General features: G+C 47.1%; 1 protein-coding gene and 1 long non-coding RNA gene across 3 annotated transcripts in view; one reads left to right on the top strand and one right to left on the bottom strand.

Annotated features, from left to right (window-relative positions):
- IKZF3 (IKAROS family zinc finger 3) overlaps positions 1 to 9,832 on the top strand; it is a 79,830-nt gene extending 69,998 nt beyond the window's left edge. Inside the window, exon 8 of the mRNA XM_059907505.1 lies at positions 9,129 to 9,832. Within this exon, the coding sequence (XP_059763488.1) occupies positions 9,129 to 9,832 (704 nt within the window). The remainder of the gene's footprint in view (positions 1 to 9,128) is intronic.
- Positions 549 to 21,968, bottom strand: LOC132355257 (uncharacterized). 2 transcript variants are annotated; one of them, XR_009499581.1, is made up of 4 exons: positions 21,882 to 21,968; positions 3,162 to 3,228; positions 1,712 to 1,784; positions 549 to 1,466 (listed from the first exon to the last, which is right to left on the bottom strand). It is a non-coding gene; the product is annotated as an uncharacterized LOC132355257 (long non-coding RNA). The 2 variants fall into 2 exon arrangements; XR_009499580.1 differs by lacking the exon at positions 21,882 to 21,968 and having other exon boundaries at positions 3,162 to 3,410.
- Between the last annotated feature and the right edge of the window lie 2,640 nt (positions 21,969 to 24,608).

Here is a 24,608-nt window from a genome sequence, read left to right as displayed (position 1 = left end):
GAAGTAGGCAGCTGAATTTAATGTATTGGTTTTGCTATAAATTGAAAGTCCGTGATATTGAACAAAAATAGTTATCACACGAAAATAGACCTCCCTCAACACCAATAATATTTTAGAAACCTGTCAGTCTGTTTTTCCAAAACTACTTGCTGCTGCTGTTGATTTCTTACTTCAATCCTTTTGTGTTTATTCTTTTCAATAGCTTTTACAGATATCAAGTGCCTGCCTGGCTTTTAAATCTGGTTAAATTTTATTCTGGTTTAGGTAATTTTAAAATTCTGGTCTAATTAGTTTTTTAATTTTATGTGAATTATAGAGATATATTGAAAGAACCCATATATTTCAAAGCTACCTAGCTTGGTTTTTTTTTTTTTAACATCTTTATTAGACAATAATTGCTTTACAATCATGTGTTAGTTTCTGCTTTATAACAAAGTGAATCAGCTATACATATACATATATCCCCATATCTCCTCCCTCTTGCATCTCCCTTCCACCCTCCCTATCCCACCCCTCTAGGTGGTCACAAAGCACCAAGCTGATCTCCCTGTGCTATGCGGTTGCTTCCCACTAGCTATCTATTTTACATTCGGTAGTATTTATAAGTCCATGCCACTCTCTCACTTCGTCCCAGCTTACCCTTCCCCCTCCCCATGTCCTCAAGTCCATTCTCTACGTCTGTGTCTTTATTCCTGTCCTCCTAGCTTGGTATTTATACTTATTTATTGTATGTTGTTTGACTGAGAAGTTATTGTATTCTTTTAGTCACTTTAAGAATAAACTGTGTCAGACTAAAGTTGGTGAATTTCATTTCAGAGAGACCCTCTCCTCTTTACCATCTTCCCTCTCCTTGGTGAGAAATGTCAGGGGGCGTGTAGTGACTTCCATGTGGGGTTTAGGCACAGTGGACCAATTGTGATTCCAAGACATTATCTTAAAACATTGCTCATACCTCTTTTGAGCTGTACTTATGTGAAGAGGTTCTGGCTGGCGTACAAAAGGAAGCTTGGATTGTTATTCTATGCCATGAGTATAATTTAATTTGGGGAGTGTTTTGACTGTAGAAATGGCTGCAGCTGATATGGGTGGGGAGGAACATGGGGAGAAATGGGCAAGAAAAAAAATGTAAAGTGACTTAATTTCAATCCAGTTATGGTCAATGCATGTTGGTCTAAGAGAACTAAAATGTGAGAGAAGGTACTTAGTTCACATAGTTGCCCTAAACCTATCCTTGAGATAAAGCCCTACTTAATAAGATAAAAGTTGCTTTGGTATCTTCATGGGTTTAAAAACACATGTTTCACATGTCCAAGTCCATGCCATTTTGCTTATTGCATAAGGGATCCATTCCATTTGTTTATTACCATTGTGACCAGAGGATTTTCACTCTTCCATTTCCAGACTCAGGAGAGATGCTGATCTTGTAGGTACTGACTTCTGTCATCTTCTGAACCATCATGTTCTCTCTGAGATGGAATCAGGAAACCCAGTAGAGTTAGCTCTTGATTTAAGCTGAGGTAGCAACTTCAGGACTTCGGGGCCCTGAATAGCTGGGGGAATTTTTTTTTTTTATATAAATTGTGGTAAAGTGCAGTAGGAAGAGCACTGGATTAGAAGCCAAAAGACTGAGGTTGTGATTCCAGTTCAGTCATTTCTTAACTGTGTATGTTTAGACAAATCACGTAACCTTTCTGGGCCTCTGTTTACTCACCTGTGAAATGAGTAGACTGAACAGGTGATGAAGTGATCGAGAAGGTCCCTCGCAGCTCTACCATTCTGTAAGTCTGCAAGATGAATTATAAAAGGCAGCAATAATGAGCACCACTTTTTGTGTATAAACCCATATGTATAACTTCAGATAACTTTTTTCTCAAGGTTGTACAGATATGGTATGTTATTTTCTGTTATAAACCATAATATATAATTTAGGAGTTTTTTTTTTTAGGAAGATGTCATTTAATCTGAGAATCTATAAAACAGCTGCATTAGTTCAACATTTATATATTTTACTTAGTACATTACTACTTTTTCATTTGCTCTTTCGTCCGTTCATTTATCATGCAAATGGTTACAGAGCTCCTGCCATATACGTGATACTCTTGTTCCTGAGCACTGTTCTAATCCTCTAGCATTAGCTTATTCCCTGAACCTTAAGAGATTTTTTTAAAAATAAGAGAAACCCCTTCCATCATTTAACTGAATCCACCTTTTGATAGAAAATAGTAATATCAAGGGGAAAATAAAGGAACATTATGACACTGTGCAGTATATGGGATGAAGTGATATAAAACATATGGGGCTAATGTCTTCCCTCCTTCTCTTCTCTCTCCTATATTTCCTCTCCAAGGCATCATTTTCTGAAAAGATTCAGCTGCCAGGGAAATGGCAATGGGTAAAGTGTGAAGGAAGAATGAGTCACTCCCTTTAATCCTTGTTGACAGTTGCACAGCTTGGCTTCCCTGACCTCTTGAACTACGAGGGTAAAGGTGAAATTATACCATCAGGTCAGCCTGTTACTTTCCTAACAGGCTTGAGATAATTACCAGTAGATAGCATTTTTCATCCATTAGAGATGAACTGAGGAAGAGGGATGGATTGGATTAAGTCTAAATGCATTTAGAAACACAAAAACATGCCTCTATTGAAGGGTAAGAGTAAAATTAAATTACCCAAGTAGGAGAAAAATGAAATCACTTTTTTCCTAGTTCTCCAAGAAATTTTGAATCACTTTCTATAAAATAGGAAATAAACTGACACACATTCATTAGAAATCAGCATCTTTACGTCATCAAAATAATTCTTTTTAGTTGTTCTTTCCAAAGGACAAGAAGACCTTGCTTTCAGCACCTAAGCCCTTTAGGGATTGTCTTTTTTCTGAATCTTATTCTCCTGTTACAAACTTGCTTGACTATGCTTCTAACTAGGCCATCTTCAAATACTTGGCTCAAAATAGAGGCCAGATTTCTCTCCTGAAGGGAGGAGGAAAATGACTACATTTCTGCATATTTCTTTTTCTGATTTTCATTCTTTCTCCAAAAACAGATGTGTTATTCAGACCAAAGTGGTTACCATAGCATCTCCCTATTTTTTAAAATTTCATGTATTACTTTATTAAAGGAAGTTTTCATGTTGAAAAGAACATGAAAAAAGATCTCACTCACCCACCGGTAAACATGTTGTGAGGTTTTGACACTTCAGCAAACACTGTCGGTTCTCCCTGTGAAGTAACTAATGAGAAATTGTCTGCTTTGGTTAACAGAGCAACAGGAAGCAGTTTTAATACCTGTTTCTAAAAGCAAAAAGTATCTTCTCCCATCCCTTCCCAAGGGGCCAAAAGCCCTAATCCTATAAGCATCAAAAGTCATAACATTTTTGAGCTTGAAGGGATATTAGGAACCACCCCGTGAAGTTCTTTTACTAAGGAGGGAAGGGGGAAGGGAAAGATGGAGAGATGCAGCTAGTAGGTGACAGAGCAGGGCCAGAGCCCGGGTCTATAAAGTGCTGCAGTCCAAGGCCTTCCTCCCCCAGAAAGTCACCCAGAGCAGTGCATGTCATGTGTGCTACACAGGGGCTTTGGAAAGGGAAGGGTCTAGTCATTGAAAGCTGGTGGAAGAGAAAGCCTTGAAGAAGGGCAGTCGTTCTCTCTTGAGGGTGTGTTTTCTTGAGAAAAGATCTGTGGTGACTCCATCAGGGCAGATGACAACCAAATAGCACTTGACAGTGACTCACAGAGGACAAAGGCCTCTGCAGCAACAAAACATGGTTTCCAGCTCAGTTTTCCTCACTGCCACCCGCATGGCTCTCTCTGTTCTCTCTCCTCCTTCCTGCTTCTCGTTCTGTGGCTTCCTACCCTCTGCCTTCCTCCTCCTGGAAGAGCTGTTAGCCACTCCAGTCTCATTTAGATCGAGATCATAGCCACCATCATCATCAGATAGTCCATTTACCCTACTTACCTGCCCTTTTTGCGGGGAGGATATGTGCTTGGCGTACGAGTAATCGATGATACACTTGGGAAATTGTATGAAGGCATCAGCAGATACAGTTAAGTGACCTGAAGAAACTTAAAGGCTTAAAGAAAACCCCAGTATTTCACATTACCCCATCACGATGACTGTAACATCAGAATTGTTATCTTTCTAATGTTCAAATCATTTCTCCTCCTCTTCAAAAAATCTTTCAATGGCTCCCCATCAGAATAAAATCCAAACCACCCAGGCGTTCGTTCTGAGTCTTTCACAATCTGGCTCTAAGTTATCTTTTCTAAATGTATCATTTCAGCCGACTAATCTTCTAATTCAGAGGTAATGAACTACTCCCACTTCTTTGTAATCCTTCTTTCCACGCTTACTGTCTGGAATGCCCTCCCTCCCATCTGCCCCCTAAACCTCCACGTGGTCTACATTCCCATACTTGCCTGAATTCTCTCTCTTCTCTGTTCTCCCTCTGCACTCAAGGCGAGTTTAACAGTCTGCTTTTTGTGATGTGTGTAACTGTCTCTACTACCACCTCAGATTTCAAAGAGACTTTAGAGGAAAGAATAGATTAATATTTGTCCCATGTTACGTGGCATATTTGAGACATGGTCCGTATTTTTCTCTCTCCACTCTCTTGGCTACTGTATACTTTGTTCCACCACATAGTATTAAGGATACTAACTTGTAATGAAATTGTGTACATACTACATCTCCTCCTGGATTGCAATTAAGTTTGTATTCTTCAAAACACTTAACATGGTGTGAGGCAAATAACAACAATAATAACAAAATAGTAATAGATCTACCACTTATTGAGTGCTTACATGTGCCAGTACTCTGTTAAGCACTTTATGGACATTCTGACCACTCTGTTCATCATAGATATTTCTTGAATGCATGCTACTGGTCCATATGGAACAAAGGATAGTTGCTTTTCTACTGCCTATGGGAACCATCCCAGCAGAGAATCTGAAGTCATTGCTAGTGGTGGGGCTGTGCAGCCATGGGCGAGGTAGCAGCCAGGAAACAGCAGTTAATGCTCAAACATATACTGAGGTCTATGGGCCCTTGGATCACATCCTGGTTCTCCATTTACCAGCTGAGCAACCTGAGCAAGTTAATCAACTCGTTTGTGCTTTAGGTCCTTCATCTGACTAAGAGATGATAATTCATCTTAGGTAAAATGAGATAATATGCAAAGTACCTAGGACAGCACTGGGTATATAGTAGTGGCTCAATAAGTAGTAGCTATTCTTCTTAGTATTACATATAAGGCACAGTGCTCGGTACTGTGAAGTAGAGAAGTAAACAGGTTGGAGTAGTGGATCTTGTCCCTCCATCCCGAAGGCAGAGGTCTAAATCCACATGCTCAGCTAAGGTCCCTTTTAGCTTTAGGCTATGATTCTGTACTTTCAAGTTGGCACTTAGAAGCCAACAACCAAATGCCCTCACCACATGGCAGCAATTCAGGTCAGGCAGTTGCTCAGTTCAGAGTTACCAAAGCCTAGATGGTAGGGATTGACACCTTTAAAAGGGATCACAGGTAGGGAATGGCCCAACCAAGTAGGCTTGGTTTCTAAACTTAGGACTTGTTGTTGCCATTTGTATCATCATTGGAAGAAAACCTCTAATTCAACCCGAAGCTCCTCTCATTAAGCACTCCAACGTGTGTGGTACGATTTTGACTAGAAGCTCTGCGCAGGTTTGGGAGCAGTTACACTCTTGTGGTCTGACTAACCTTTTTTATGAGTGTATTACTAAAGAAACGTGAGCTGTTGGCTTTTCAATTACTGTACCTCACCCCTTCTGAGTTTCATACACATTGAGTCATCGTGTCTACAGGTGACTGATAATCATCTGCACTAATCAAGTTACCGTAACTCGGAGATGAGGGGATCTGATGAGTGCAGGTTGCGTGCACGTGAAGATCTGAGGCTCTCCCATCTTCTTAACAATGAACAATGGTCTGTGTTAACCACAGAACTCAGTCACGTATTTCCACTCATCCAGGGGTTGATTTTCCTCTTATTGTTTTGCCTCTTACAACTTCAGCACTCAGCTGTTTTCTGACATGTGCTGCAGGTGGTATAGATTATGAAATTGTAGGCCTAGTTAAGTAAAACCAACTCTTGGGAGAAAAGATAAAAGCAGAGTTTGTGATGTGCCTGCCCCACCTCGGAAACTTTCTGGAGCCTCTCTGTTAGACGAAAAGATAAAAAGATTTCCAGGGACCCCTGGTATTTGGGGAACTGAGTAGAGCCAACCACACTGGAAAATCATCAGTAACCTTGAAAAGGCCAGGAAACCAAAGTTCATCATTTCTGTGTCACTTTCAGGGGAATGAATATTTGTGACTTTAGACAGCTTTCATGTTCTCAGTCTCGTTCCTCCGAACAGCTCTAATCAGAGACTTATCCAATCTGGCAGTTGAAAAGAAGAACCGTTGATTACTTTGGCAAAGGTCTACGTTTCTGTTCCTTTTTATTGAGTTGCCAAGGTACGGTGATTTTCTGTGCATATTTTTTCTCTCAGGTATTTGTCTGGAAACTGTCAGGTTGGCCTTAAGGTAGTGGGGATACAGGACAAATCCATCGGATTAGATTAGATCTTTTAGCAGATCTTTTTGTCTCCAATTTCTCACTGTTCTGGTCCATCTTACACATTGCTGTTACATTAATATCCTGAAAATAACATTTTGACCACAGGCATCTCTTGCTCAATGCGGTTTGTAGAGGTTTGCCGTTTGTCCAGATCTAAACCCTACGGTTGGTTATTCAGAATGCCCATCATTTGGTCCCACCATGTGTTATCTTTTTTCGGTATCTCCTAAAATGTTGGAGGCAAAGTGCCAAGAGGCTCACAGAGCATTTGAAAACCTTGATCCACATGGCAAGAAAGTTATTTTCCTTTTAGTTCTCTTTCAGTCTTCCTGATTATACCAAGGAGAAAGATTTAGACGTAATTAGATGTTAATTGTCTTCAACACTAATCACACCCTTGGTAATCTCTATTTTTAGCAAAGAGAGAGGGGATCTTTGTCTCCAGGTACTTACAGTATCTGATCAGACTTTAATAAATTGCTGTGCTTCGTTGTCTTTATTTTTCATAGTTACCTTCTATTTGTGGCAAGTGATTCTGGTTTTCTGTTTGTTAGTGATATAAAGTTTCCTTAAAAAACAAATTTCTTTAGCAAAAAAAGGAAGGAAATGCGAGCTGATTCAAACCAAATTAAAACCCCTAACATTTACCAAGTGCTTTCTATGTGCCAGGCACTGTTCTAAGCGCTTACCAATTGAGGTAGGTACAATTATTACCCCCGTTTTACGTGAGGACATGGAGCCATAGACAGGTTAAGTAACTTACCCAAGGTCACACAACTAGTCATGATGAGGCAGCATCAAATCCACACCACCTGACTCTAGAGTTCATGCTCTCAACCACCACACCACCCTGGGGTATGAATATTGCAGAAAGTGGAGGAATAAGTGAAGTTTGAGAAATACTTTCTTCCACACTTCTTGATATTGCTCTAACCAGACTCTCTTACTCCTCCCTGCCCATGTCTTGGATGGTCCCACGTGTCTGTCTTGGTTCATGCTCATCCCTCAGTTAGAATGTCTCTTCTACCTCTCTGAAAATCTAAATCCTACCGGTTCATCAAGACCCTTCTCAAAATTTAGGTTTTCCAAGAATGCTTTCCCTTCCACAAGTACTCCTGAATTTTTTGTGTTCCCATAACACTTAAATATACAGTTTGTATATTTACAAACCACCCTGCTCTTCCCTTTTAATTCTTTTTACAGAAGACACGTTACCCACCCTGCTTACACACCTCAAACATGGCATTTAAAATAAAATCAAAAGCTTCCATAGAGCAAGGCAGCCCTTTCTCAACTTTTAACATTTATTTTTCTCCAATTCCATCTAGCCAAGTCTTATTTCTCTCCCCCTAGGTTGGAGATACCTCAAGAACAGAAACTGGTTCTTCCAATCCTTTTTGTTTTCTTGTGTTTTGTCTTCCCTGAAGCCTTTACTGTATGGCAGTGACACACAACATGCCTAGGAAATGTTAGGGAAGAGAGGATATGGTTGAGCAAATCTCTCAGAATCCAATGTCTACGGAATGAAAAAGCATCAGCAATAATGTTCGCCTCACCTCCAGCCCTTGACACATCTTCCCCACTTTCTCTTGCCTCTGCCAGCCACTCACCATTGAGCACATCTGCCATTACCGAAGATCCCGCTCCTGCCTTCCCTGTGGCCAGAGAGCCTCTGTTTTCTAACACACAACACCCACACGCCCTGAAGGTGGCTAAACTCTGTTTTCAAAATTTCTCAGCAGTTTGACATGAGAAGTAGGAGAGGGTGACCACAAGTTAATTTTTCAGTTAAGTGTGAGATAAGTCCTAATGATCACATATGTATCAATGATACATCTTTTCAAGCAAAATAAGAATAAAACACTTTATGAAGAGGCCAAAGATCATCATGATCTTTCATCAAGAAAGCCTTTCTACAACTCTCTACATTTGCAGCTCTTTTATTTAAATCTCAGTCAGTCTGATAACTGACGTGTTTGGGGAATGGTAAGTTGGAGTTTTGGGGGCTATTTTTTCTGCCTGTGCAGCCATTTAAAAAGCTGCCGAGGCCAGAGCATCCCCACTTTTTGCAGCACTTCCGGCCCCCGGCTCCCTAGTATTACAAGCAGAAAAGAACAAGCAAACTAAGAGTTCGGGGATTGACCGTGTCTTCAGAGTTCATGAACAATAGAAGTGCAGAGGTCCCCATGCTCCTGCATACTGGCAGCTGCCTCGCCCCCTCTTAAGCCCCCTCCTGGTATTCTCTTGCTTCTTTTCTCCAGGGTTCCCTTCTGACATGAGCAGTGGAAACAACTCACATTGTAGCCTCAACTTAGTGACACCTCTGACTCTCCCTTTTGCCTGCTGGTTTCAGTTATTTTGACCGTCCAAACATGTGCTGTCACTCACTGTCCCCTGAGACTTCAGCACCCGCGTGGGACCATTCTGCCTGGGCTGAGTGTTCTTGAGCAGGCCACTTGTCCTTCCTCACTTTTCAAGGACTCCAGAAAATAATTTTACAAACTCTCTGCCTTTGTGTTGTTCCTTTTGTCACTCTTTCTTTCCCTTGTTCTAGGTGAGAAGCGCCACTGCTTTGACGTCAGCTATAATCCCAGCTATATGTATGAGAAAGAGAGTGAGATGATCCAGACCCGAATGATGGACCAGGCCATCAATAACGCCATCAGCTATCTTGGGGCCGAAGCCCTGCGCCCCTTGGTCCAGACACCGCCTGCTCCCACCTCAGAGATGGTCCCGGTTATCAGCAGCATGTATCCCATAGCCCTCACCCGCGCCGAGATGCCGAATGGTGCCCCCCAGGACCTGGAAAAGAAGAACGTCCAGCTGCCAGAGAAGAGCCTGCCTTCTGAAAGAGGCCTCTCCCCCAACAACAGTGGCCACGACTCCACGGACACTGACAGCAACCATGAGGAACGCCAGAATCACATCTACCAGCAAAACCACGTGGTCCCTCCTCGGGCCCGCAATGGGATGCCACTTCTGAAGGAGGTGCCCCGCTCTTACGAACTCCTCAAGCCCCCACCCATCTGCCCAAGAGACTCCATCAAAGTGATCAACAAAGAAGGGGAGGTGATGGATGTGTACCGGTGTGACCACTGTCGAGTCCTCTTCCTGGATTACGTGATGTTCACTATTCACATGGGTTGCCACGGCTTTCGTGACCCTTTTGAGTGTAACATGTGTGGCTATCGAAGCCACGATCGCTATGAGTTCTCGTCTCACATAGCCAGAGGAGAACACAGAGCCATGCTGAAGTGAAGATCTGGGCCCGGAGATGATTTGCACCTGAGCATTCAACATCATTTTTAAAAGCTGATGATAATTCCCCTCGCCTAACAGATCGCTCTCAAAACAAACTCCGTTCCGATCCCCTTTTCATGCCATTTTAGTGTCCAAAGGATCACGTTCACGTGGGCAGCAGAGAAATGCTGTCCCCATTCAGAAACTGTTTGCAGATATATCATGCTACTACTTTTGTGAAACCTTTGTTTTCCCATCAGGGACTTGAATTTTATGATATTTAAAAGCCAATGAAGTATTTGGTCATTATCTTTTGCAGCAATAGACAGGCATTCTTTGGAGTCTGTTGCCAACCAGAAGAGTCCCCTGGTTGTGCTGCATGAGACGTTGTTTCTGAGATACATCAGCCATATGTGGAAAAGACTTTTAGCCATATGCCCAGGTCCACAGAGAAGAATTGCTGACCAGCTGACCCTGCTGGGAAGCCTTGCCCTTCTGCACTTCACACAAGACTAAAGGGTTAGGATATAAACCTTCCATCGCAAGTTATAGTCTAACAATAAGGAAAAGAACAGCCATAAAATGTTACCAATAACTGAAGCCCCTAGTCTCCAAGCATCAGATCCACTTCTTATCACACAAGCAAAAAAAAAAAACCCAAGTTTTCTGATGGTACTTCTGCTTCTACTCTTTATCCTCCTGTCTCCAGTTAAAAGCTGCTTTGGGTTAAACCATTCATGCATAGGAGAAACTCTATCTCAGAAGAACTAATGGTTTAAATAGAGACTGTCATGGGAACTCCAGGAGGTTGTCCACTGTGGGTGATGGCATCCATTTCCTACGATCTCGATTGGCAGGCTTGGTTCTGAGGGGGGGAAATGGTTTAGCAGCACCACCAGGGATGGAGGGAAGGAGGAACAACCACCTGAAAATTTTTCATCTCCTTCATGGAATATTGGTGTACAAACCCAAAGCAAACTTGCCAATGATTTTTTGACAAAAAAAAAATACCAAAGAATCCTGAAAGTATGACTTAGCCTCCCCCTCCCCACAGGAAAGGAACCGAGGATGACCATGATCAGAGCTGAGCTTCAGGATGGAGTGAGGAGGGGAGCACCTCTGCTGGCAGGATATCCTCGATCAGGCAGGTGGAGGTGGGGGTCCCATCCCCCCATTTTAAATGGAGCTGTTGTATTCCACAAAGATTCCTGAAAGTCTGATCTTGGTTCTGCAGATGTGTCGGTTATCTTTATCATTAATTATGGGAGACATGCTATCAAGGAAAAGTGATGTAATAATTGTAAAATTAGCACTGGAATGAGGGTCACAAAATCTGTTTGCTGATTCCATATTTGCCACTACTTAGCCAAATGACTTTGGGCAAATCACTTAACTCTTAAAACTAAGTTTCCTCAACCATAGAATTAGGAATTGGATTTAGATGTTCTCGAAGGTCCCTTACAGCTTTAAATTTATGTGATTATGCAGTAACCACAATTATTTTTTTTAAACCTCTTAATGTATGGGTATTAAGCAGAAGAGTATGTATATGAATATATGTTTCACATTTCTTTGGTGTGAAAATGGAAGTATTGTTAAGTTTTTCCTTTAACCACTGAGTTGTGGTGTGAAGAGGATGGTGGGGAGGAACAAAAAACAGGAAGGTATTTTGATCTTGCCCCAGAGTGTACACACAAACGGGCACCTGCAGCTGCTTGCCAAAGCCTTTTTTTTTCTCTCCTTTTAAAGAACCTATGTTAGGGAAAATAAATTCTGCTTCCAGGGACAACTTCATGGAGCCTATTTACAGATTAAGAGTCAGCTGTGTGAACATTTCTACCAGAGCCAAGAATCCACAATTCCTGGTGGATTAGCGTTTTATGTATCTGCCTTGATATTTCGAAAGGGCTTTATGCATTAGGCTCAAACTCAACTCGTTTATGTGCTGCCAGTAATTAAAATGTTCCACCTCAGAGTGCACAAATGGTTTATCCTTCTTTGTAGCATGGCGTCTGTCTCAGGAAAAAAGATTTTGTGAAATTTCATGGCAACAGTCCCAACATGTTTGAGATTTCAGCTAAAAGACTAGATGTATTTCGGTGTGTAGTCTTCAGTACCTCACTGTATTTCCGTAATCCTGGACTCCAAGCTACACCAGGTTGCTTATACCCATTGTGAAAGAAGAGCTGCTTATTATATTCTTGAAATATCACACATCATGTTGACTCTTCAGGGGACAAAAGAAAGAGCATTTGGAAGCAAGGATTAGTAGGAGAGAAAGCTAGGGAAAGGGAGCATTTCTACCAGATTACTGGGAAAGTCTTTAGTGAAGAGACCAACTCCTGCACCTTAAGATAGTGAAACTAAGGCCCATCCCACCAACCTGGGGACTCTGTAAGTATGACCCTCATTTTCTCTGTGAGTAATGGATTTTCTGAATGATTTCCATTCTTCTGAGGTCAGTTTTCTGAGTGGGGCGACCACTCACACAGGCTGCACTTTCGTTGTCGCATTCTGAGCCTGGACTGGGACATGTCAAGTCCAGAGAAAATGTATATGTGGAAACTCCACATTCTTAAATCTTGAAGTTGAACCAGGTGGTATGTAGTGGTTACCACAACACAGGTAAACACTTACTTCTGCAGGCACTCCTTATTCTACTTAACCCCCTCCCTTGCTGGGGGTGGGAAAGAAGGTAAAGGAGAACCTTAGCAAGATGCCTAGAAAGGAGGACCGAGCAAGATTCACATCTGACCCTGCTGGACGGTGAGGTCCCCTGGCAGCTTCCGACAGCACGTTTCCTTTCTCAGCCAGAGTCCCTGTGAACGTGAGCCTCCTAGGTCTTCTCTCTCCATTTCCCACCAACCCTCTTATTAGCCAGGCCCCCACCACACACCCAGGAGGCCGAAATCTGAGGAACAACCAAACCCGTGAAAAGTTCCCTTACAGCCAAGGTGGCAGAATTGGGATGAGGATGGAAAAAAGGCCGAGAGCTGGCTCTGCAAATGTTCCTTATCGCTATTTGAGTTGTTGCATAGGTGTTTCTCCTGGCAGAGAACTAAACAGAGGTGTCTCCCCCATTACCCTGCACCAACACCACCAGGAAAAATATGTTAATAAATCCACCAGGCTTTAGATTCCCTAAGTCGTTCTCCCAAAAAGATGTATTAGCCTTGACACAGATAAGCTAGCTAATCATATGCTTTGTTACCCATTCTGAACTGTTCCTGACTCAGCTTCTGACTTTGTCAGTGACAAAATGTCTCACCTTTTAAATGCAAGGCTTAACATTTTGCCAGGCCCAGAAGTAAAACGACCTCAGATTTCTTTTGCAAAGAGAAATGTTTAAAAACACAAAATTTTACTCAGTTGAAACACTGTGTTATTAACAAATCTCACGTCAACATAACATTTTTTCCAAGTAGCCTCTGTGTCACTGTTCTTATCCTCTGCTTTTTTCCTCCTGCTAAATGTGAGATTTAGAATGTTTTCAGGGGAAAAAAGCAGTACTTCTGATATATATCCCAGGACAGCCAGTAAGACTGTAATGGAAATGTTAAATGTTTAGTGTTTGAGGTCCTAACTTTAAAGTGTACTCCACTATGAGTAGGTATGTTGATCTCTAGTGGAGATTTGGAAACTCTGTGATACTTAAGATTTGAGTTCTCAGAGAGTGTCCAGGCTCTTTGACAAAGACTCAGAATTAGGAGTTTGAGCTCAAGAAGAGAAAAGAAAGTGGAGTGATGAAACTTTTGTCCTAGAAAATAGAATTAGGCTGTGCAGAAGACAAGAGATACACAGTGATCTCTCTTATCTTTTAAAGAATTAGGAGCTATTTTTGTGCTCAGACAGAAAGTATAGTTCAGAGAATCTCTATAGGCAGAGTACAGAAAAGCAGAATGATTTTGGGATTTAAGTGCCTGTAAAGAGGACAATTTTGACCTGAAACCAAATACTAAACCTGGGTCATCCCAGGGAAAGGACTCTGTTCTCTAAGCCTAACAGACTGAACAGTTCTGAGAATGATGAATGAACCCAGGGTCAAAGACTGTGGACTTGGAAGAGCCTAGAAGAGAGGTGTAGGCTTTCAACTTGTATGAGCTCATAGCAGAAGACTGTACCTCTGTTTACCCAAGCTGTATATAGCGTGTCCCACATCATGCCAGCAACATGAGAAACAGGGGCTTCCCTGGTGGCGCAGTCGTTGAGAATCCGCCTGCCAATGCAGGGGACACGGGTTCGAGCCCTGGTCCGGGAAGATCCCACATGCCGCGGAGCAACTAAGCCAGTGTGCCACAACTACTGAGTCTGCACGCCACAACTACTGAATCTGCGTGCCACAACTACCGAAGCCCGCGCGCCTAGAGCCCGTGTTCCACAACAAGAGAAGCCACTGCAATGAGAAAGCCTGCGCACTGTAACGAAGAGTAGCCCCCGCTCGCTGCAACTAGAGGAAGCCCGCACGCAGCAACGAAGACCCAATGCAGCCAAAAATAAATAAATAAAATAAATTTATAAATAAATAATAAATTTTAAAAAATTTTTTTAAAAACATGAGAAACAGGTCTTTGCACTTTGAAGAAGCTGGAGGCAAGTTTCCTCTGAATATTACAATATTGGACTGTCTTATATGCTGATATTGAGTTGTTATTTGAAACTGGAATGTTAATGTTTTGATTTTTTAAAATGTAAGGACATAACAATATCTACCTCCCAAGGACGTTGTGAGGTTTCATGTAATTTTGTCTATTAGGTAAAGTTACTCTGTTTTTTGTGGGCGTGGGGGCGAATTATGTTGTATGGTTGTAAATTTTCCACTATATGTCCTGTATCTGGATTTAAAGACATGGAAAATATTCAAAGACCATACTAGGACCGTGATAGTAATTCACTTGCCAATGAAGGCAACTGATCTCTAACACACATGTTTCCTTCATGTTGTTTTAATGCCTAAGAGTAAAGAATATGCTGAACCTTAGAACCAATCTGTGTGAACCACATGGTACAGATACTTCATGGCTTTGAAGCCCGGGAAGTAGCCTAGCTTTGCTCCCTCACCGTCTTACAAGCCCTCAACCATGAATTCTTCAAGCAATTTAGAGTTTCCTCAAATGGTCCTCACTCTCCATCTCTCCATCGACCCCACTCGAGAAAGCCTGGAGAGCAGTCCCATGATGCCACCCACCTTCTCCCAAGCCCATGCCATGCATCTGGGGGACCTACTTCATTTTCTGAATTTGGGTGCAGCTTTGCTTCTTCTTCTCCTAAAAAGACTGAGAACAGACATTTTGACAGGTTAGGAAAATGGGGCAGCCTTAAAAATGACTGATTCCATTGCCAATGACTCATTTACACAAGGACTTTTCCAGGTTAGCAAACAAGGTCCTTTTCGGTGGGCCTGCTGCTGTGGGTTCACAGAAACCAAATTACTGTGGGTTGCAAAGAATTAGCAGGTCATTTGAAAAGCAGACATCCCTTCACCCAGACTGTGGTTTTGCATGCTCAAGTTCTCAGTCTGTGAGCTTTAGTGAGGGATCATTTTGGCTACTGGAAAAACCATAGTTTATTTTAAATTTCTGGTTGCCAAAGCCACCACACGTGTGGTCTGTGGATGACCCTTGTCTGCAGAATGACGGGGCGGGGGCGGGGCAGAGAAGGGAACGTGGTTTGGGTCTCAGGGTGGCCTTCCCACCAGGAGTGAGGGAGAGAGAACTTGCCGAGTGGTTTTGACACAGCCCTGTGCTCATAGCACGCTCATCTGGGTTTCTCAGAAATGCCCTCCCTGCCCAGCAGTGACCTTCTCTCTTGACTCCTCTCGGATTTTACCTGGAGTCTGACCCCTTGGAGCACTGTAGTGCCCTACTCCTCTGCAAAGACTGTGTAAAGAATCAGCTTCTGAAATGTAGCAATGCTAACCTCGCCAGAACCCCAGAACCGTAATGAATGCATTCCCGCATCACAAACAACCCTGCTGATAGTTTTCAAAGTTTCTTTATGATGTTTGATTTTTACACTGAAAAATAAAAAAAAAATACTGGTGTGTTTAAAATTAGTCATTGTGCATGCCTATCATTTGTCGTTGCTGCTGTCAGAAAATGGAATTAATTCTGCCCCTAGGAATATTTTCTTAATTTAGCCCCTCTGGCTCTTTCTTAAAGTTCAAATACCTAGATAAACAGAATTATCATTGAAATAAAACATCTTGCCTGATGCCTTGCTGAACCTGCCTTTGGTATCCTGCTGCTGGCCCCCATGTCCCCATGGTGGGGTTCTGGTTCCACTGGCCCTTAGTTCACTAAGGGGACCTGAGGAGGTCGGGGCCTGGACGTGACAAGCTCGACAGATTGGGCACGGTGTCTCCCAGTTCCAAGACACCAGCCCACCCTCCCTCCCAGCAGGGATCCTTCCTAAAAGATAGGCAAGTCCTGATTTTTCCATCTCTGGGGTCTCAGAAACATCCACACTGAGAAACTCAACTTGCAGTTGAACTCGGCCACATTGAAATATAGTCTGTAGATACTTGGAGGCCCGAGCCTCAGGCGCTGGGGGAAACTCCTAAGAGAATGGCATCGGGATCATGTGGCTCTCTTCCTGTCTTGATATCCTCTGTTTTCTCTCAGAAGAGGTCGGAAGAGAGTCTGAGGGGTGGTCTGGTCTTCTGCTTAGCCTCATCCAGAACACCTTACCTTTCCCCTCCTCTGTGGAAGAGGCAGGAGGAAGACGTTCCTGAAGTTGGGGGCTAGCAAACGCGGGGCCAGGTCGGTGGCAGCTTTCACTGGCTCTGTCTTCAGCACCATCCCCCTCCCTTCAGCACCCCTAGACCGCCCTGAGACTCTCCAGCCGGTTTTCCAGTCTCAGCGCTAAGGCCAGGGAGAGAGGAATGGCTTTGCAGCCTGCCTGTGTACTGGAGCATTAAATACATTCAAAAATAGCCCCTCAGGAGCTGATTTTCAGCCTTGGAGAGGATGGTCTGTGGCCTTCCCCATCCTCACTCCCTTCCCAAAGCAGAAGCAGCTCCGAGAGAAAAGGGGGAAGCAGGGAGACTCCTCTGCTGAGGAGAGAGCTCGGCAGCTGGCTGGGTCTGGGATTGGGGCTGAATGGACTTCCTTCCAGCTTGACGATAGCTTCCTTTACTATTTCTTGGCAACTAAGTTGATGCTTTGCGGGGGGGGGGGGGGGGGGGTGCTGGTGTTGGAAGCCACCCTACACCTGCACCCTCCCCCTCCCCCATCCCTCAACACAAGCAGGCCATTCACCCAGGCTGTGGTGCAAACCTGCACCTGCAGGCAACTTCCACCCGAGGGCAGGCAGTGGGGACAAGACCTAGCTCCCTTCCCTTCCTCCCATCCCCTAGAATCCAGAGTCTGAGGAAGAGCGGGGGTGTGAGAGTTCTGGGAAGGCCAGGACCGCTGAGGACTGGTAGAGGAGCTCCTGCAGCCAGGACAGACACAAGGTCGGGCTGCAGAGCATTCCCGGTCAGACAGTTGTTTGCATAAAAGCCAAAAGCCACTGCACCTGGGGTGGGGAGGCCTCTGGGGAGGTACTCCCTGGCTTGGGGGAGATGGGGGAAGGAAGGTGTCATGGAAAGTCCCTGAAGGACACGGGGTGTTGAATTTGCTGCGGTTTTGTTTTTAACTCTGTCTTGACCTGTGAAGTAGGCAGCTGCCTCCCTTACCCCCAAATAACAGAGCTTCCCCCAGAATAACAGGAACATACCCAAGGAAAGAGCCTGCAGTGGAAAGAATGGAGGTTAGAGGGCCTGCGGGTGATGTAAATTGCCCCCCTTCCCCAGGACTGAGGGGGCAGGAAGGCCCAGAGCAGCCTTTTCCCATCACCTCGCCTTTCCCCTCAACCCCCAGCCCCCCAGGTCCCCTGGCCCAGAAGAACTGCCTAGTCAAATAAACCACAGCCCCGGGGGTGGATGGGAACTAGGGGGGGCAGATGCCGCCTCCTCCCCCTGGCTCATCCTTCCGTTGGCTCAGTCCCTATGCTACCCCCACTGGAATCACATTCTCAGCACCTCCACCTCACTCTCACTCACAAACCTTACCTGCCCTCCCCTAGACTCCTGGGGGGGGGGGGTGTGTGTCTGTCTGTCTGTCTGTCTGTCTGTGCACTGGGGAAAAACAGGCAGAGTCAGTGGATCCAGCAAAGCTCTGTAGTCTCCGTAAAGCAAATGCTGGCCTTGTGCAGACTCCAGCTGGGTACTTGGACTCCTGGGTCCCAGTCCCAGCCCTGCCACTCTCTGGGTGACCCTGGGCACTTTGCTTTCCCTCTCTGCGCCTTGATTTTTTCCCTGGAGTCAGGGATTTCTAAAGTTCTTTCCAACAGAGACAGCCTGGCCTCAACCCCACTGCTCCAGCCAGACTTTTCCCATCATCCAGAAACAAGAATAGGAGAGAAAGAAGGTTCTGTCCCCTCTTCCTTCCCTCTTTGGGAGGGAGGTGGGGCGCTGGAGCCAGGGTGATGGCGGCCCATGATTTTCCCAAGTGGTCGTAGAAAACCGTTCTATAAAATTCCAATCCCGACCCACAAGCTGGGGGTGGGGAGTGGGGACAAGGATGGACAGTGGAATGGTGGGAGACTCTGAATATGGGCAGTGAGGTTGGGTCTGAACCCCGGGCCCCTGTCCTCTGTCAGGACGTCCTCTTAGCTCTTCGTGGACTCAGACGCCAGATTCCCGTGTTGGGGGTGCCTGGGAGAGGAAAGAGAAGGCCGGGTGGAGGGGGGAAGGAGTGCGGTGCGAGGTGGGAGTTGAGGGGGGTGTGAGGGGAGGGGCAGCGGCACTTCTGAGAAACAGCTCGGCGTCTCAGCAGCCCGCAGCCTAACCCCCTGCCTGCGGCTTCACAGCTCGCTCCTCCTGCCGCCCACGCCGCTCGGGGCCTCTCCGGGGGTCGGCAGCCCCCGCGGAGGCGGCTGCTGCTGGGGAGGAGCGGTAGCTCCGGGGACAGAGGAGTGGAACCCGTGGGGCGGGGAGGGGGGATGGAAAATGGAGGAAGGCGTGGGTCGCGTGACACCCCAGGAGTAAAAACCCATCCTTTACTCGGGGTCCTGAGCGCTGGACCTCGGCGAGCCGTGTGTCCCCCCTCCTCCCCCAGCCCAGGTACTCTCCCATCACACCCCGAGCAGGATCCAGAAGTGAAACTGCTCAGGGTCACAGCCCAGCGCCGCCGCTGCGCCCCGCCCCGCCCTTCCGGGCACTGAAGCCTTGCAGGATCTCCCAGCGCTCGGGCGACTGCTGGGGAGGAAACTGGGGGAGGGGAAGGGGAAGTGCCCCGCCGGGCAGTCTGCAAAGCGAGGCCTTCTCCCCTGGGGGTGCCCGCTCGTAACCACAAATGGGAACCTCGAGAGGCGCGGACCTTAACAACGGGAGCCGAGGGAGAGGCGCTTGCACTTCCCGCCACCGCCACTGGGTGTCACTGCAGCCGCGCGGCTGAGCCGGCTCGGGGCAGTCGGGAGGCGGGGGAGAGGGTCCCAGGGAGCCGGACCGCCGCGCCCGCGAGGTCCTCCCTGGCCTTCGCCCCCGGAGGCCCCGCGGTGCTTGGATGCAGCGTTCAGACCTCCCTCCACCCGCCTGGTCTCTAGAGGCCTTCACCCAGCCCACCGACTCGCAATGAAGAGCAAACTAATCCCCTTGCCCCGCGACGGATGGGCTCATGGCTGTGGCGCCGCGCGAGCCTACTCCCGCTGGCCCGGGGATCGACGGCGCATCTTCGGCGGCTTCGGCGGGGCCGGGTCAGCTGAAAGTCAGGCACCGCCCCCCCAAGCGCGCCCCCTGGCGAAGCCGGCGGGCCTTTCAGCCTCAGAGGCGGAGGGGGCTCTGTCGAGACAGGTGCCCGCAGCTCCGCGACAGCTCGAGCCCGTCGGCGCCGGCGACCGCGTGCAGGCCGGGTTGTTCCGGGGGGAGAGGAGGAAGGAAGGGCTTGCGGCGGGTGCAGATCACCTTGCGCACGTGTTGCGGAGCCAGAGCGATTGTGGGCTGGGTCCCCGGCTGCATCCTCACTCCTACTCACCCAGCCGCCCCTTCCCACCCCGAGCTCATCCCTTAGATGTCTGGGACGGATGGCTCAGCTTGGGAGAAGGGAACCAAAAGGTGGGAACCTGTATCGGACTGATGGATGTAAGAGGAGAGGGGAGAAAGGAGATACCCTGGAATCTTTTGGAAAATTGGGTATGTCTGGTAGGAATGCGCACTTCTACCCTGTCCTGGATCTAACTCAGGGCGCGTGTTGGGCAGGTAGATGCAGAGGAACAAGTCCATCGGCTGCGGGTCTGTGGGGGTACAGGTGGTCCGTTCTGTCCCCGCGTACAGCTTCCCCTCACACTCCAAGGTCACAGGGCCCAGCGCCACTACAGAGACCTTAGAGGGATCCATGTGGTGGCCCCAACAGAGTGGCATTGGCTTCCCACTCTCCCTCAGTCTCCCCAGAACCACCTCAGGGTAAACCCAATCCGAGTAAAAACAAACTGCTTACCGTGAAAATACACCTCCGGCTAAACAGCCCTCCAGGTGCCTGGGAAAGAAAAACCTGCCCCTTCCTTGGGGCAGACGCGGCCCTGCAAGAGGACGCTAGAAGCCATCGTAGTTCAACCCACATGAGATTGAATTTCAGGCCTCATTAGGGCCTGGTACAGCACAACCCTTCTCAGCCCAAATGGTACCACTTCCCAACACCCCTTCCTGTATGGAGATCATGAGGGACCCCTGAGCACCAGCCTCAGCCCCCAGGATCACCCACTCCCCTGTGGTTCTTGATGCCAGTCTGCAACATCAAACTTCCCCAAGATCCGATTGTCTCTTTTGCCTCCTCTCGCAACTCCCTACCCCAGCTGAAAGCTCTGTCTGAAGAGACTACTGCACACCTCACACCCAAGCCCCAAAGCTGAGGTTCTGCTACAGACCCCCAGCACTCCCCGACCTCTGTGCAAGTTGGACCAACCCCTGACCTCTCTGGCTCCTCTCTTCTGCCTGCTGGACCAGATAGGTGGTTCAGTAGTGGAAGCCTTTTTTCCAAATACACCATGAAGCCGAACCCCCAGATATAAAGGCAGTGCTCCCTCCAAAGCTCCCCAACCTGCCCCCAAACCCCTGCTGGAACCCTTGAAAAGTGCTCATGTAGACAGTTCAGAAGAAAGGATCTTTCTGAGTGTCCTTGGGCTCCCCTGCCTCTCTCCTTTCCTCCCTCCCTCCCTCCTCGGTGTGTCTGGCACTGGAGCAAGAGGAAGGAGCCAGGCAGGGTCACTGGCCTGAGGTGGAACCCTCAGGCCTGCGCCAGGAGGTCCTCCACCCATGAACTTGGAGGCTGCATAGATTTCATTGACCAAGATGTCTGGGGAGCAGGGAGAGAATGAACTGGCCAGAGTTTTGTCTGGATGACCCTCCCAGGACATCCCGGGAGAGATGGGCTCCCCTAGAATCATGCCCACCTTTTCCCAGAGTCCAGAAAGTTGGCACCGGCCCTCCCTGCCCTCCATACCTGAGCAGGCAGGGAGGCCGGCCGTGCGGCCACACCCTCCTACAGGCCCAGCTGCTGCCGAGGACAGCTCTGCACCTTGGCGCCAGGCTCACAGCAGCCACACCAGCCCCAGGAGCCGGCGTCTACGACGTACTACAGGCCTTTTAGGGCCAGCTCCCTGCATATGGCCCTGCATCACCCTCTCTCAATGCCTGCGTCCTCCTCAGCAGGGGGAGATATGGGGAATTTCCTTTTCTTTCCCAAAGTCTTTTTCTGGTTTCTGAAATGTTCTTTAACAAGCACATTTTTTAAGATAATCAAACCCCATAACTTAATATTGAAAAGACATTATCTGAGGCACTAGCCCCTACTTCTTCCACCTGCCCCGCCTCCTTCCACCAGCCCAGATTTCCTCATAACCACAGGCCTCCGCTATCCAGCACTGCAGCTCTCCTTGGCAGTCCCTTCTGCTGTCTGGCCTCTGTGGGTCATGCTGCATCCTCAGAGCTGGGGAATCTTGCCCTGGTCCCTCTGTGAGCTGAGGGGCCCTTGTCTCCCACACTCTCAACTGCTGCCTCTCCTCCAGGAAGCCAGCAATCTCAGCCACTCACCAAGGATGTCCAGCTGCCGATTTCCAGTATCCAGCCCAGGGCTGAGCCAGCTGCTACCTCTAAAGTCCCCCAGCAGTCCAGGTCCCTCATAGTGGCACTGAGAAGGAAGGGGGCAGAGAAAAAAGGACAGGGCAAGGAAGGACTGTGTTCACCACTCGCAAGATGGGCTGAGTCTGACCTCTGTCCCTAACTGTATCTATGACCTCAGGGGGGACTCTCTTTGAACCTCAGTTTCCCATTTATAAAATGGGAATGATCTCTGTCTCACATACTCCAATTAGCTGATTGACATAGAAGGGCTTTGTCTCCTGCCCTGTGTCTTTTAGGCTGTGAGGGGACACTGTGTCCTGTTTTTTGTTTTTTTTTTCCAAGAGAGCTTTTTTCTTTTTTTTAACATTTATTTATTTATTTTTTGGCTGTGCTGGGTCTTCATTGCTGCACCGGGTTTTGTCTAGTTGCGGTGAGCGGGGGCTACTCTTCGTTGCGGTGCACGGGCTTCTCATTGCGGTGGCTTCTCTTGTTGCGGAGCAGGGACTCTAGGCATGCGGGCTTCAGTAGTTGTGGCTCGTGGGCTCTAGAGCGCAGTAGTTGTGGCACACAGGCTTAGTTGCTCCGCGGCATGTAGGATCTTCCCAGACCAGGGATTGTATCCGTGTCCCCTGCGTTGGCAGGCGGATTCTTAACCACTGCGCCACCAGGGAAGCCCTGTGTCCTGTTTTTATGCAGCCTAAATCCCTGGACATGCTTAAGAGGTGACTCATTGTAACCCCTTTACTCTCACCCCAGCCTGGACCCCTTGCACCCATGCTTTGCAAGTGGCCCTGGGCATCCGTGGCCAGCACACAGCCAGTACCAGCCAGCTCGAGCCCAAGGGGCAGCCACTGATAGGATGGTTCTGGGAACCGTGGCAGGTAGCAGGTGGAGGCAGCAGGTTGCACTGGTCCCTGCCTCCTTAAATCCTGCTAAAAAGAAACAAAATCTGCACCCCTCTCACACCTGGGCTGCAGTAAGTTCTTCAGGGTAAACCCCGGAAGGTTCCAGGCTGAGGATGGATGAGGCCTTTCTGCCCATCTCTGTCTGACAGGTCTGGCTCCCCAGCCTGGGATTAGCCAGGGTTGGGGATGCTTCCGTCACGAGTGGCTGCTGGAGCTGCCAAGCCTGGCCCAAGGGCTAGCTGTAGTGGTTGGTCCTTCTCAAGGTCACCTCAGGACAACACCTCCCATCAGCCAGAGGGCTGCAGAGAAGGGAGGGGGCTCTCCAGGGGAGGACCCCCTACAGGCCACTTGGGAATTCCACCTGGAAGTCAGCCAGGCAGGGGCAGGGGAACGGCCCAGGCCTGGCTCTCCCACTAACCGATTTGGGGCAGTTCTCGAGGAGGAGTCAGTTTCCTCACCCATAAAATGGGATCCCACCACCTCGTGCCCAACCAATCTCAAAGATTTGGGGAGAGATCCTACATTAAAATTTTTTTAATTATTCTAGATTTCCAAGCTTATACAAAATTAAAGAATAATTTAATGAATCGCATGTACCCATTAACCAGCTTCAATGTCAACTCATGGTCAACCTATGACTATACTCACACTCTCTCCCCTAACCTCTGGGTTATTTTAAAAACAAAGCTGAGACATCATTTCACCCATAAATACTTCAGAATGAATCTCTTAAACGTATAGACTTAAAAAAAAAAAAAAAAAAAACCACAATACCACTATCACCCCTTAAAAAGTTAACCATAATTCCTTAATATTATCAAATATCTCATCAGAGTTCAAATTTCCCCCAATTGCTCATAAATGCTTCTTACAGTTCTCTAGTTTGGATTTGAATCAAATAGGTCAACACATTACATCTGCTTGATAAATGTCTAAATTTCTTGAAACCTAGAGAGTTCCCATCTTTTCTCTTCTTGTAATTTTTTGTCGTTGAAGAAGAAACTGGGTTATCTGTTCTGTAGTTTCCCAATCTGGATTTTGGTAATTGTATCCCCATGTGTCATTTCACGTGTTCCTCTGTTCCTTTTATTTCCGATAAACTAGTCATTGGATTCAGGGAGCTTGATTTCTTGGCAAAAATAATACCCCATTGAGGTTCACATGTGTGGAGGGAGGGTCTATCTCTTTGTGATCTGAAGATTGAGCAGCAGTTCAGGTGTTACCAGTCTGATACCTTTCTTATAAAGCTCCCCCATCATGTAAGAGCTGAAACTATAAAACTCTTAGACAAAAACATAGACTGGTATGGGCGGTGGGCAGAAGCCAGACCCTGCAGGGTCTATCTGGGCCGAAGTGGAGGCATGGGGGAACAGGCAGAGTGATATTTTGGGAAGATCACTCTGGATGTTGAAGGACAGACTGGAGAGGGAAGCCGGACTCAGAGGGCTGAGTGCTGTGGGATTCCATTTATAGGACTTTCTGGAGGGCGTGGAACCAACTGTAAGGACAGTCAGCAGACCTGGGGTTGGGGAGGAGGGAGAGGGTTGACGGGGTGGGGGGTGGGGGGTGCGTCACAGGGACCTGTTGGAGGTAAGGTAACAGAGCCATCGTGTGCCTTGGTGGTGGCAGATCGTGCGTTTCTCAGGACTCCTTATCTCGCCAGGTAGCCCAGGACTTGCCAAGGACACGGATGCTGTCTGACTCATCTCCAGCTCCCAGGCCCTGTTAGAGTGACCTCCATAGCTTTAGATCCTGTCAGGAAACCTCACCTGGATGACAGTTCCCTGTCCAT

The sequence above is a fragment of the Balaenoptera ricei genome, chromosome 20 (genome assembly GCF_028023285.1).
Source record: "Balaenoptera ricei isolate mBalRic1 chromosome 20, mBalRic1.hap2, whole genome shotgun sequence".
Taxonomy (NCBI): domain Eukaryota; kingdom Metazoa; phylum Chordata; class Mammalia; order Artiodactyla; family Balaenopteridae; genus Balaenoptera; species Balaenoptera ricei.
The sequence above is the reverse complement of the archived record's forward strand: the minus strand, read 5'-3'. Positions and strand labels throughout refer to the sequence as shown.